Consider the following 15942-nt stretch of genomic DNA (forward strand, 5'->3'; position numbering starts at 1 on the left):
TAATTTTGCACAGACAGGCAAAGAAAAAATTTTAATCTGTAATACCTACAAATTAACTGGCATAAACTTATTTTTAATTTTGTCTTGATTTTGCAAATTATTAAAATTAAGTCAGTATTGTTTAGTATTGTTTATTCTTACTACCTTCATGTAACGGAGCAAATTTTTGAGAATATTTAGTATTTGTCATTATTACAACCAATAATATTTCTCATGAAAATTCTGGTAAAATACTGAGAAAAATAAGAATATTAATCGACAATGCTGTGAACAGAGGTGTATTTTGCTACTGAAAAAAAACATAGTTTACTTTTCCAATGACACAGTGAATATGCATTATTTTGCACAAATTTGACTTAACTTAAACTGTACAAAAGTAGAGAGTGAAAGTTAATAAAAAAATTTTTTACAACTTGATATAACTTGTTTTTTATAAAGTTGAATAAGATAAAAAAGGTACCGACTCAGAAACTTAATTGCTGATAAGCAAGGTCCGCTCGTGTCTGTCTTGCGAGTTTCAAGCTTCCAAAACGTGCGAACAGTGATACTGACTAAAAAATAATAAGCCAAGCGAGGGTTGAAACTTACTCAAGTTGAAACAAAAAAAGGATACAAATAAGTCTCATGTTCTGCGCGTGTGTAAACACATGCTTCTGTATCAAGAGCGATAGACATGAACGATTATACTGTGATTACTTTAAAAAATAATGAAACCATATGAAAAAAAAATTGTGTGCTTTATCGATGTCACTAAAAGGTGATAATGGTTTTACTTCTAATATATATATATATATATATATATATATATATATATATGTTTATTATACAACTCAATCTAAGCCAAAATATCATTATATAATTATCCCTCAAAAAATAAAAAATAAAAATAAAAATATTACTCCATACACAAAACACTTCGTCAACTATCTTGATTATTTTGCTAGATGTTGACAAAGGTAAGCCTACGATTCACTCGTCCTTCTGGACATATCCGAATACTCACGTTGGCAAACGCCCGATCGTGCATCTTCGTTTTTTTTTTTTCATTGTAAATAAATATACAACTCATGATAACTAATGGTCAATTAGGTCAGGTTAGCTACATTATAAATAATTTAAGACATTGTGGACGGTTGATTTGGTTAGGATAGCTACATTAAATATACTGTGAAATCATGTAAACGGTTTCCCCCCAAATAAATACACCTGTTGTGGTACGGAAGAAAAAAAAGCGAGCATGAACTTCGGGGAACTTCGGGTTTGGCTCTCTCGTCTGTGAAAAAGGCTTGCCAACGTGAGTATTCGGGTGTGTCCAGAAGGACGAGTGAATCGTAGGCTTCCCGTTGACAAACGTTAATGTCATTAGGTTGGCAGGGGTGGGACGCCGAGAAGTCAAACAGGAAACTCACCGCAGAAAGGAAGCTCTCCTTGCCACGCGCCACTAGGAGAACACACTAGTGTCGGCGACCTGCAACACGCACAGCCATTGTGTCATAACTACACTATCTGACCATTTCTTACAGTGTATTTACATATATTTAGCTAAAATACATTTTTTATGGATAATTTTAGCCAATAAGACAAATGATGAAAAACAAATTGTATAAATATGCAAAAACTGAGCTAATGAAATAGAGATTTTCTGTATAATTTATTTAGTTGGTAAAAAAATATTGATTTGTTTCTATTGCTTTTATTTGATTCAGCAAAAACTCAAGTTACATAAAACATGTTTGGTTGGCATAATTTGAAGAAGCTATTTATTTGATAAATTATGTACACACTCAAAATATTTAGGCTAACCGTAATAAATGTTTTTTAAACGATTCATGCAATAGGAACGTTTCAGTTAATACAATTTCTTTGAAATAAACCATTGCAGTTTTGCACTGTTAATCATCGAGAGAAAAAAAAATAAATTAAAAATAATGAATAAAGCGGAAAACATAGACCCACAGAAAACACGCCTATATCAGCTGGTGTCAAACATGTTAACCCAACGATGGACCTAAACAGGTATTATGGACAATACAACGACGAAAGCACAGACGAACACATTCAAAATAAAATATCTGAAAGCACAAGATTTCCATAAAAGGAATTTCATAACGAAAATATAATAATAAAAGCACAAACAAAAAAAACCAGTGGGTAAACAACGACGAGAACTTTTTTTTTAACAATAACAGTAACAAAACCTGGACAACTCAGCAAATATACGACCACAACGTACAAAGATAAAACAGATGGATTCCTTCCAAGGAATTATTGTGCTGGCTGATATTTAAGTTTGAATGTGTTCGTATGTGCTGTCCATAATACCTGTGGAGCAGTTCAGACAGTGGCTTGGAAAGTGACGAAGACACCATCACATGTGAGGAAAACCTAGGCTCCCTTTCAAACTGAGAACATTAGTATTTACAGCGACCTTGCGCGTCTGCGCTGATTTAAATTTTTTAAAAAGTAGAATTACTGAACATTTTTTAAAAATTAATTTAGAGGGTGTTACGCCTTGCTATTTTGCAGTTTCAAATATTTTAATATTGCTTGCAAAACTTAAAAAGCTTCCGTGCTAAATTTTTTGAGTCGACATGGCATAGGAAACTTGTGAACCCGTGTGATTGTATTGATTGTTGCAAGTCGCCCGCATGAAAAAAAAAGTTGTTTAATCGCGACGCTTACACAACTATGAAGCCTGTTAGCAAATATGTGTTCACGATTAGGTATAGAAGGTCCTATAGTTATGATTTATGCCTTGACATGCCAAACAATTTGGGATAAATAGTTCAAAATTATAGTTATAGCAAAAAGATGGAAAAGATCTAAGATACTTACGAAACGTTGGTTCATCACTGTTGTTATTATCTTTGAAAGATTTGTGCAATGGGATTGCATGATTTGATGTAAGCTTTTGGACATACGCCATTTCTAAGCACATGTATATCTGTAGAAAAAAAAAAAGACAAAAACACAAATTAAGCAAAATCCTGTTGACAACAGCAATTTTTTGCTTAATTTGTGTTTTTTGTCGTTTGGGTATTTTTTTAGCTTTCTTCTACAGACATAGGTACATGTGCTTAGCAATGGCGTATGTCCAAAAGCTTACATCAAATCACTGTGGTTATTTTTTTCCTGTGGGTTTATATTTTCATCTTTGTTTCTTAGTTTTCGTTGATGAGATTTCCCCGTGAAGAACCGTGCAAAGCTGCAACGGGCTCATGTCCGAGGTATTGTGTTAAACCGTGACAGAAAAGGGGGAGCTCCACTGGTTTTAGAAGGGAAGCCTACAACTCACTTAGTTTCGGTTCCCTACCACGTTCGTGCAACTTCGGATTTCTCTCGAAAATTGAAATTAAAAAAATATCGAAGGGTTAGGATAGGTTAGGTTAGGTCAGTCACAACATGCTTGTTTTCAATGGAAACTTCTGATTTAGCGGCTGAAATGGCGTTAGTACCAAAACGCCAAACATCGGAAATCTTCGAGAAATTCTTGCAGGGAACCGAAACTACGTGAGTTGTAGGCTTCCCCTGGAAGAAAGCGCAGAGCGCAGAGGAGGAGGGCTGTGCGGGGGAGCTGAATTGTTGCCCGTTGTATGGGCAGCCCTTCAGGATTTTTCTGGCAATGGTTTGTTTGTACAGCGACTGGAAGGGCATCCCATCCAATTTCTGAAAACATGTTTCTTTAAGAGTTTAAATAATCCTGAAAACTTGCCCCTTTGGATGGGAAAATCCTGATGGGCTGCACATCCAACGGGCAACAATTCAGACAACCTTTCAAAAACACCATTGTCAGAAAAATCCTGATGGGCTGGCCCATCCAAGGGGCAAGTTTTCAGGATTATTTAAACTCTTAAAGGAGCGTGTTTTCATAAATTGGATGGGCTGCCCTTCCAGTCTCTGTACAAATAAACCACTGTCAGAAAAATCCTGATGGGCTGGCCCATCCAATGGGCAACAATGCAGTCGCCCCGGCTGTGAATGGGTACTGCGGCGAGGGCGGGTACCCGAAGAGCTCGTATCCCTCGTCGCAGGAGTAGGAGGCCGTGGTACCGAGCTGCAGGTCGGCGCTGCTGAGGGTCACTCTGCAGTTGAGTGGCACCGCCGGGTGTCCGCAGCGCACGTCAGCCGCTGCAACACGAGGAACACCACTCACAGGCCGCTCACTCCGCGCCTGACGTCTCGTTCCTGCACTCTCCGAGGCCCGGTCCCACACGAGGGGGAGACCTAACATGCACGTAAAGGTTCTGCCATTCCCGATCACACCCGAACAATTCACCTTCGGCCGACTTCGGGATTTGTTTTTTTTTTTTTAATTTTTGAGCGGGAAAAAAATGAATTCAAATATTAAAAGTGGTCTGTCAGGTTAGCTACATTAAAACACTATGGACGGTTAGTTAGGTTGGTATAGCTACATTAAAATAAACAGAGAAATATAAATATATGTATAAATAAACCCGAGGCTGGCCGAAGGTGAATTGTTCGGGTGTAATCGGGAACGGCAGAACTTTATGTGCATCTTGGGCTTCCCGTCCCACGAGCCATCTTGGCTTCTGATCCTCGGTACACGGCCTTTGGCAGGTGTGCGGCCATCTGCGACGTACTGGCGCGATCCGGAAGTTCACAAAGCCAAAGGTAAACTTTATAGTTTTAACTGTTTGGTTAATTTTTAACAATACGGGCAGTGTTTTAATAAAAATTCCTCGACGCAAAAGACGGGGTTAAGTTTTCTTTTTCTTCTTTCAAGTCTTTGTCATTTTCATCGGAGCCGTTTTGGTATATAGTTCAAGCTTTCGCTCTGTAAATATAATGATTCAATAGTTGTACGTGGATTGTTTCCGAGCGTTACTACACTGTTAGGTTTTACTGTAAATTTACGGACTTTTCAACAAAGAATTAATCTCAAATAAAGAAAGATTTCTTCGTAATTTCAAGTAACTGAATCGTTGTAGAAAATACGCCGTATTTAGACTTAAGAGGTTGTTTCGTTAAAAAAAAAGAGAGTAAAACACGCATGGACAAAATAAGAGCGCTCTCACTGTGGCCTTAACTTTTTCCCAATGTTTTTAATAAACCAAGAATATTCTTATGAAATTATGTCCTAAGTAAGTAGGACCCAGTATCCGTAAATCTACGAAGAAAGAGGTAAAATTACGAAGATCCCTGAATAATTTGTGACCAGCGTTCTTGGTAAATTTAAGGTGAAAATGTTCGCCAGCGTGCTAGCAGGGGAGCTGACGGGGTAGCTGTCCCAGTCGGGGTCACAGGGTCGCCTCGGGAACCGGAGACACCAAGCACCGCCGGCTCCTGCTCCCCGCAGATTGCAGAACAATCGCAGCAAAAAGCACGGGGTATTTTTTTTTTTTCTCCCATGTGCGCCGTCGGCGGTGGCGAGGCGAGGGCGTGACGCGGGAGAGAGAGAGAGAGAGGGTGGAAGGGGGGGAGGAGTGGATGGGGGAAGGGTTACGTTGGAGGGGGCAGGGAGGGGAGGGTCACGCCTGCCTCGCCGGGTCGTCGCCCGTCGGCGGAACTTCCAGGGCTTCGCGCTTCCGCTCTGTGCGTGCGTCGAAGTCTCCAGCTGCGAGCTGGGCGCCGTCCTGGCTGCAGTGGCTCGTGGCACGTGCTGTACTCCCCGCGCTGTCAAACATTTTCACATCAATTTTACGATAAACATGCTGTACTTCCCACGCTGTCAAACATTCTCACCTTAATTTTACAAAAAAGTGCTGTAGGTACTTCCCACGCTGGCAAACATTATCATCTAAATTTTACGAAAAAAACGTGCTGTTCTTCCAACACTGTCAAACATTACCACCTTAATTTTACGAAAACCGTGCTGTACTTCCCACGCTGTCATACATTATCACCTTATTTTTACGAAAAACGGTCTATACTTCCCACACTGTCAAACATTTCACCTTATTTTTACGAAAAACGGTCTATACTTCCCACACTGTCAAACATTTCACCTTATTTTTACGAAAAATGGTCTATACTTCCCACACTGTCAAACATTACCACCTTAATTTTACGAAAACCGTGCTGTACTTCCCACGCTGTCATACATTATCACCTTATTTTTACGAAAAACGGTCTATACTTCCCACACTGTCAAACATTTCACCTTATTTTTACGAAAAATGGTCTATACTTCCCACACTGTCAAACATTACCACCTTAATTTTACGAAAACCGTGCTGTACTTCCCACGCTGTCATACATTATCACCTTATTTTTACGAAAAACGGTCTATACTTCCCACACTGTCAAACATTTCACCTTATTTTTACGAAAAATGGTCTATACTTCCCACACTGTCAAACATTACCACCTTAATTTTACGAAAACCGTGCTGTACTTCCCACGCTGTCATACATTATCACCTTATTTTTACGAAAAACGGTCTATACTTCCCACACTGTCAAACATTTCACCTTATTTTTACGAAAAACGGTCTATACTTTCCACACTGTCAAACATTTCACCTCAATTTTACGGAAAAAAAAACATGCTGTACTTCCCACACTGTCAAACATTATCACCTTATTTTTACGAAAAACGGTCTATACCTACTTCCCACACCGTCAAACATTTTCACCTTATTTTTAAGAAAAACGGTCTATACTTCCCACACTGTCAAACATTTTCACCTTATTTTTACGAAAAACTGTCTATACTTCCTACACCGTCAAAATAAGACTAGTTACAAACTATCAAGAGATCTTCGAAAATGTATGGTTATGTACGTGAATTAACGGGCAATGATTCCAATAGCAGCCAATGGGAAAGAAAACATGGGTTGAGCACACCTATGACTTTGACTTGTACCCTGAGGCCAGATTAATCCGCGACATTTGAGGGTGAACACGACCTCACTCTTCCGTCTTTGGAAGCTGACTGACGAGTCACAACTTGTTTAACTTTGACACTGGCTATCTCAACGGATTAGGCTATAGGCTTATTACTTCAAACAGATGTAGCGTCAGCAGCTGCCGCTGTAACAATACAATTTCGATTGCTGAGTATGTACAGTAAAACCATGCAAGTGATTCTGGCGTATGTGGCAGTGTTGTTATTGACGAGCGCAGTTCAAGAGTGTATTTTACAGCATTTTGTTACCTACACCTTTTCTATTTCTATATGTTCTAGTTTGCTACTTTTCTCGTGACCAATTTATCCCATTTTTTTTAAAAATATTATGGTTACATTTTTATTCAAAAGGAACGCGGTTTAAAAAAAAAATTATGTGCGTCTTTCACTACCCGCCAGCGATGTGTAACATCTAACCTCGGTAACCAGCAAAATTATGTGTTCTCGTGTTGAAAACTCACTTATTATACGAAACTCAGACACGTAATTTAACCTAAAATTCTTTAAAATAATGCAAAGCGTGATGAATATACGCAAATTGTGTTTTCAACTACATTTCTGTACACAAATCACACGTAGTTTCGAAACCACCGATATATTAGCAGACAGAAAGGTTAAACAATATAATGAAACGGCTCCAATAAAAACGAAAAAAGACTTGAAATAAATACTAAATACCGGATTGGGACCTGATTTTCGACAAGGAACTTTATTAAAATATAGCCCATCTTGTTAAAATTAAACTAAACAACTAATGCAGATACTATTTCCTTTTTGTCTTTGTGATCTTTTGTTTCGTGCCATCCTTAACAGATGGCAGCACCGTGGTATTACACACTTCCGTTCCTTGCGACTTCCGTTTCATTCTCAAAATGACTCCAACCAAATGCCGTCTACCGAGAGTCAAGATGTGACAGATCAAAAGTGATCTTCTTCTGTAACAGCCGAGGCCAGGCTGCGGCAGTTCCGAGGGCAAGCGATCACTTGTTACTGAGCGACAGGATCACTTGTTACTGAGCGACAGGATCACTTGTTACTGAGCGACAGGATCACTTGTTACTGAGCGACAGGATCACTTGTTACTGAGCGACAGGATCACTTGTTACTGAGCGACAGGATCACTTGTTACTGAGCGACAGGATCACTTGTTACTGAGCGACAGGATCACTTGTTACTGAGCGACAGGATCACTTGTTACTGAGCGACAGGATCACTTGTTACTGAGCGCGGCATGCGGAACCTTGGGACACGGAGTGATGACGTCACAGGGTCACGAGCACCAATCAGACCTGTGCGTTCCGAGGCCACACGCGAGGCACATGACCAATGTTAGAGACCCGCAGATGTCGTGGGAAAGATTTATTGTTTTTTAGACGTTGATACACCGTGTTCTCATTTCCCTCTTTTATTGGCTTTTGTTCGCTCAGGTGTGCTTTTCCGAATTCGATTGGGCCAAATAACTGGTTATTGCACTGAGGAACATTCACTGTTCATCTCATGTTATCTTTTTTTTTTCTAGAAATAATAACCCTAAGAAAAAGCTACAGTGTTTTGGGAAATATCTTGACACGAAAGGTTTTTGTGAAGTGTAGATAATTAATTAGTAAAGAAAGGAAAAATTTGCGCATTCATTACACGATAGACTATAATTGAAATCTATACTTTTATACTAATATTATAAAGCTGAAGAGTTTGTTTGTTTCTTTGAACGCGCTAATATCAGGAACCACTGGTCCGATTTGAAAAATTCTTTCGGTGTTGGATAGTACATTTATCGAGGAAGGCTATAGGCTATATTATATTATCAATAACATTAGGGATCCTTAATAAAAGTCCAATTTAGAATCAAATGCGTTGGAGGGGGTTAGATACAACGTGCAGTACACGTACGAAGTGTGTGTTGACAATGCCGCAGGCGCTAGACGTTTATTTCCTATTGCTTATTAACATTGTTGCCACGCACTAGATGCCTTATCATTCTTAATTTTCCCATACAAGTAAAAAACACCCGTGTGATATTAACAACGACGCAATCAGTACCCTCATAAGAGTTCAATTAGTATTTAAAAACTTTTTATCACTTTAAATTGTAAACCTAAACTATTGTTTTTTTCCTCTCTCTGTGTTTAATTTTTTTACTAGAATTATTTTTATTATTTTTAATTAATTTTCATTTTTCGGACCATCAATAATTTTTTTCTCCCGTTACAATTCTGACAATGACTTATATATATATATATATATATATATATATATATATATATATATGTATGTATGTATATATATATATATGTATGTATATATATATATATATATATATATATATATATATATATATATATATATATATACATACACAAGTGAAATACCACTCACTGACTCACTCATCACGAGATCTCTAAAACTATACACCCGATTGACTTCAAATTTAGCATTGTTGCTCATTTTGTGATGTAGGTGCTCACTAAGAACGGATTCTGCGGAAATCCGATCCAAGGGGAGTTTCGGGGGCGTAATATATCAAAATTTCCAGTTTTTGGTAGGAAATCACCATGGCAACGGCTGTTTCTTTGTTGATGCTTCATTCGTCTCTATGGCAAGGACTATTTCATTGTTAGTGCAATCCTCATCACCGTTGAAATTTTTCGGGTACTTTAAATATCAAAAATTGCCCTTTTTTTCAAGTATATATATTTTACAGACTTGAAACTTCACAGTAATATTCCTTATGTTACGCAGGATGACATTTTCCGAAAATTAGATCCCATGGGTGGTTAAAACCAGGCAACAGTGGGTACTTTGTCTGCATGAGAACAGGATTTTGCATTGTTCATGCCTTCTGCGTCTCCATGGCAACGGGCATCGCGCGGCAGTGGCGTACCCACAAGGAGGGGCATGTATAATGAGCGGCGCAAGAGTGATCTGCCTGTAGACTGCCGTAGCGAAGTACGGGTACATCAGTTGTACGTTGCGTGCACGAGTCGGGAAACCATCGGTGCATTTCATTTTCTCTCCGGTACATTATACAGCATTGTAATAAATTTTCACTGAATTTTTTTTAATTTACCATTACTGTAAATGGGAGATGTGGCTTAATTTTTTTCCATTAGTATAGCCGTGCGAAGCCGGGTCGGGCAGCTAGTATTTATATAATTGTGCTGCGTCTGCGATTGACTCGCAGTTTATGCGGAGTACTGAATACCAATGAGAAACCCTCACCCACAGAAGTGAAGACGTCTCAGAGGTGACCAGCCAATGAACAGGTGACATTTGGTCGGATGTACCGAAAATTGTGGAACCTATCCTGGAGGTCAATGAATCCGCGAGTTTTTCCAGTCACCTGACCTCTAGGATGGACATTTGAAGACACAGTAAAAGTGTGGAAGTCCCTTTTGTTTTCCAAGCGCGACAATCTGTTCTGAACATCCTCACTGTGATTCCACAAAGATGTCGTCACAACAGTGGAACTCTCGACTTGCCTTCTAACGGATACGGGATCGAGACTCTGTCCAGAGGTCCTTGCTTCGGGTTTACAAGTTATGCCGACATCTCTCAAGGATATTCTTTCCTCATATTCCTTATTTTATCATTCCGTGTTACCAATGACCTAATGTCAACGAGAGGTCGACCGGAAACCTTGAACGGAAACACAGAAGGTTAGTCAAAAGAGGCAATACTTTCTTTTGCCACAAGCAACGACAGAGAAAGTTGGCCTTAAAGTCGTACATTGTAAAAAAAACGGGTAAAATTACATATACAAAGGTTTAGTAATTTTACATTTTCATCGTGTAATTAAAAAAAAACATTTCGTGTAGTTTTACGCAAACGTTTCTAAAAAAATATATGCCTACGGTAAAAATACACGAATAAACACTTGATATTACAATAACTAAAGTTTTAAATTATAAATTTGGATGTACATATGGTATTGAACATACAAGTGCTAAATTAATCAATGTCCTAATTTTTTTGTTAGTACCCTGTACTTGTAGGCGCACACATTCGTCAACGTAAAGGAGAAAAATATTTGTCAAAAGAAATTTCAACTACCAAGGAACTGCAAAATAATAATGTAGTTTTAAATTTATACTGACAAAAACGATTTAATTACAGAAGATTACGAATGTTATATTTCCTTTACATTATGATTTATTAGTGTGCATGATGGACGCTAGGTTAATACGCTAGCTTAACAACCATTCGGTTGTGATTTTGATACTCGTGTAAGAAACTCAGATTGTTAAAAGTGTATATTTAATCTATTTAAGTGATAAAATTAAAAATCGCTCTGAAGTACGTATTTTTAATTAAAAGCTATTAACTAAAAAAGGTATGTTTTGAAGCAGTACGAATAATATGTTCATTGTTAAATAAATTAACTCAAGAATGCAGTAAAATTACCAGACAGTTTTGGTAAAAATACACACGCATGAACATATAAATTTATACATAACAAAGTAAAAACAGCTAAAACATTATCTACCAAACCGTAGTAATTACACTTTTACAAGTTACATATTTTTCATTTGAGCATAAAAGAACAAATTCACGAATATATTATGTAGGTGTAAATTTACAATAACTACCGTGGAAACTCAGATGCCATGTAAATTTGACGTCAAGTTTCACAATCTATTTGACAGTGTATGAATTAACCAATAATTGCGGATTGCGTCTGATGAAAAAAAAAAAAAACATTTCCCAGGGAATTTAATCACTTCACGAGAACTTTCCACAGCAACAAACAGGAGATGTTTTTATGATCGACAGCAGCTGACTGGTCACGCGTCAGTGACATCTGTGGCCGAGGCCGCTCGGGCCCTGCCTTCGAACAAAGAAGTTCCTGTTCCCTTTTCCGAGCTAACAACATATTTACTGACGTGACAACGTCTAATAAATCGATGAACGCCGGCTGCACGCATGAAAAAGTGTCCCGTTACGCTCATCGTACGCTTGCGCCGCATCTAGATATCTCTCTTCCACTCGATTGGAACAACCATCCATTTGACTTTTTCGAGGCACATTCAACTTGAAACACTCCCATTCGTTTCCTACTTTTCCTATCATCGTCCTATCCTTAACAGAATAACACAGATTGGAAGAAGTTAAATAGCAAACATGTATAAAAGTTATAGTTAAAATAATCTCTTCGTTCAAGTAATAAACATATTTGAATTAATGAGTGCAAATAAAAGTAAATTTATCAATTAAATTGTACATTTCATTTCACTCCTTCTTTGTATCCATACAAAATAGTGATAAATCAATAAAAATGATTCAATTTTTTTCATAAAAGTATGCAATCATTTCATCAATGTTTTGTTATGACGTTGTCACGTTAAACTAACGTCCGTAAACCGACTTTACAGACAACCAATTTTTTTTTTTTTTTTTGCTTTTTCAACGTGGCAGCATCTACAGTCGTGTCCCTTTGAACCCTGCAACGCCTCGGAATACCACAACCTATAATGAGTCCACGGTGATTAGGTGATCCAGTCATGCGTAAATCAGTGAAAGGAGAAAGCTATTTATTCATGGGATCTAGTTACCTGCCGTCTTAGGTCTACACACTTTCCATTGAACTATTTTTCTTCAGATTATGTAATATTCTAAAAAGTCGCCTATCAATAGTGTAAATAAAGATTCTTAAAAATGTCTCTGTCAAAACAGGTTTGTTTAAGGAGAAATTTGATAAGCATTCGAGCGATAACTAGCAATGAAATGTAACATTGAAAACGTTTTCAGTGATGGATTTAAAATATTGGTAATATTTTGATAAAGTCTATTTTAAAATGAAGTCATTACATGTTTTTATTAATTTATGCTCTATGAAATAAAACGAACAGGGATCGCTAACATATAAGAACCAAAAACATAACCAAACATCTTTATACACATTATTGGCTCAAAATTGATAAACGTGAGACTGGCCTTGTTGGCTTTCATATTTTATGTTATTAATAGTTCAATTTAATTAAAAGTGTGGTCAATATAGAAGCCACAAAAGTCACAAAACAAAACAAAAAAAAATCAAATGAAATTGAAATAATCTATGTGACAGGCAAGCTTAAAAGGGCCCGTCTAGCAGAATTGTGATGCATATTAGCTGAAATATAAGAACCTTACACTGCTTAACGTGATCGTAAACTGCTTCCTCACTAAATTGAAGAAACGTTTTACTATTTCGGATGCCTGAGTTGAGTACAAAGACAAAATTGGCATTTTATCGCTGCTATAGCTTTGACTTCGAATGGAATACTAACAGTGGAGTTATTAGTCTATGAAACTTGGGTCCTATAAAGTTCAAGTTAATCTCGTTACTTATTGGTTAGCAAAAAAACAAACTCTAGCTGTTTGAGGGCTAATACTATAATTTGTTTAATTTCTTGAAAAGATCGATGCAGGAAGAAAAGTATAAAAAAAGCACCATAAAGTGAGAATTGTTAAACAAGGATAGTTTAGTAACACATCAGCTACGAATTAGGACTAAACTTTATAACAAAGAAACATTTGGCTATCCAAACGAGAAATGACAGTAGGGGTTAGTTATATTTTTTACTTAAATTATTAACATGACAAGAGATCGCTAACATCTACTTCTCGACTTCTTTCAACTCTACACACTCTCCACAGATAAGATTATTGCGTTGCCGCTTTAAGTATTGTGAGTGCAAACAACAAGCCGAAACAACTGCCTGTCATCAGCAGTCATGCAAGGCTGTGTCAGCTACTTGTCGTAAGCGATTGAGCGATGCTGTCCATAAATACAATTCCTGGGCAGAAGTCTGAAGAAAAACGTATCTGTAAAATGTAGCACAAGACTGTAATACAAATTCAATCCAAGCAATTAATTTTTTATTACCACGTAAGAGGCGAGAAATTTTTGTTCAGGAATATATAAAAAATGCAATACGCGTAGACAGCTCGTGCCAGAAACGTCACTTTTCCTTTTCTCATACAATGACTCAATCTCTAAAAAGTCAACAGACTTTCCAATCGACTTTCGACACTTCCTACTGTTGTTAACACCAAACATTGCTCCGAAAAAAAATATTTTTTTCCTCTATGGACTTTAACAAAACTTTGGTAATGTGCTTAAAAATAAACATTGGAAGTTATTAATTTATACAAACGAAAGGAAAACTTAACATACAGATACAGTGCGTTTCCTATGCAATTGACGTTATCCTTAGCATATTTAGGAAGGATACCATCATGGTATGTTTGTTGTAAATAGAACATCCATTTTCCATGTAAAATTAGAGATATCTATACATTTTTACTTATAAAAACACCAGTATCACTACAAAAAAGTATTACTGGGTTCGGATTTTTACCTGAGCATTTATGTCCAGTGTTGGTACCGCCAATAGTTAAAGTAATTTGTTGACCTTTCCCTGAATAGCTTTAGGAAAGTTCCCAACAATTGTTTAGAGCGCGGGGACTGATGCAGAGGCAAGTACAACACAGAGGCGCAGAGGGCTCCAAGGCTGTGTGGGCTCCGAACTACTGTCGTGCCGGAGTTGTTGGCAGGGAACCTTACGAACCCATTTCTCCCCACATAGGTCGTAACAACATAGTGAAATTAGTTGTCGAGGCTTCAACTCAACCGGTATACTAGAGGTTTTTAATGCAGGGAGTGAAGTTTGCGGCCGAGCATGAGACGTCACGGCGGCAGTATGATGTTGGGGGGGGGGGGGGGGGGGCACTCGGGGCACAGTGACCCTTGACCTCTGGCCCAGGCGCGGTCCACTTACCGCGCGACCCGCGGGCGGGACTCGAACCAGCCACGTGCGGCATGCTGGTTCCACTCTAGTCACAGGCCTGCTCTGCGCTCTACTACAGCATCTCGTACTGCAGCTGACTGAGCGACGACACTGTGTTTCACGCAGAACCTTTCTGACGTATCATACGACTTTAGTCCCTGAAATAAAGACCTCTAGTACACTGATTCAATTTACGCATTAAAAATAAATTTACAATGTAAATTTTACTGATTTTTAGCGGTTAAAATTATAACAAATGTAAACTGCAATGGACAGCGCGAGGGTCAATCTACGTCATATATATTTTTCTTTTAATATTTGTTTGAATTGTACTTCTCGTCGACCATCCATCCATCCATCCATACATACATACACACACACACACATATATATACACACACACTAGCTGCCCGACCCGGCTTCGCACGGCTATACTAATGGAAAAAAATTAAGCCACATCTCCCATTTACAGTAATGGTAAATAAAAAAAAATTCAGTGAAAATTTATTACAATGCTGTATAATGTACCGGAGAGAAAATGAATAGCACCGATGGTTTCCCGACTCGTGCACGCAACGTACAACTGATGTACCCGTACTTCGCTACGGCAGTCTACAGGCAGATCACTCTTGCGCCGCTCATTATACGAGGGGTTCACAACCATAGTGGACCAAGTCCATATTTTTCTCATTTGGAGATAGTTCATGTACAAGTATATAAAAACCATGTTATATTCACTGCCATAATGATCCAAGTCCACAGTGCATTTTCCGCCCGACAGATAGCATCAGTAGCAACAATTGGAGAACAAACTCCGCGTTGCCTTCACAGCCATAGAGAACCAAGTCCATGTAACTTTATAGCCTTTTTTCTATGATTGCAACAGTGGAAGAAAAGTGTGTATTATAATATTAAAATGAGTACTAGCTGTTGTGAGTCATCTGGTGAAGAATATGTTCCAGATACATCACAAGAATTATCTGATAACATTATGAGTGGTAAGTTATAGTTAAACTAATAATTGTTATAAATAATATTGCATGTATAGTTGTAAAAGCAAACTGGATGCAGCACATGTTTACATTACACCAAGGGTGTTTTCGAAGTGGCTTGAAGTATGTACATATCCATACTCAGTACACAGTTTTAAAAGCTGACAAGTATTTACGAAATGTAATTCAAATGTAATGTAAGCAGGTTTTGACAAATAATTTTTACTTTCCCAGGTAATAAGTTAAAATCATTCCATTACATTGGTGAATAGGAGGTAACGTGTTTTGAAATACAAATCATCTGTTATTGTTTTCCG

At 37.9% G+C, this 15942-nt stretch overlaps 1 protein-coding gene across 1 annotated transcript in view; it reads right to left on the reverse strand.

Annotated features, from left to right (window-relative positions):
* Positions 1-15942, reverse strand: part of LOC134538499 (sushi, von Willebrand factor type A, EGF and pentraxin domain-containing protein 1) — a 248322-nt gene that overhangs the window by 121818 nt on the left and 110562 nt on the right. Inside the window, exons 2-3 of the mRNA XM_063379874.1 lie at positions 4005-4128; positions 1410-1468 (exon numbers count right to left, since the gene is read on the reverse strand). Of these exons, the coding sequence (XP_063235944.1) occupies positions 1410-1468; positions 4005-4128 (183 nt within the window). The remainder of the gene's footprint in view (positions 1-1409; positions 1469-4004; positions 4129-15942) is intronic.

The sequence above is a fragment of the Bacillus rossius genome, chromosome 13 (genome assembly GCF_032445375.1).
Source record: "Bacillus rossius redtenbacheri isolate Brsri chromosome 13, Brsri_v3, whole genome shotgun sequence".
Lineage (NCBI taxonomy): Eukaryota > Metazoa > Arthropoda > Insecta > Phasmatodea > Bacillidae > Bacillus > Bacillus rossius.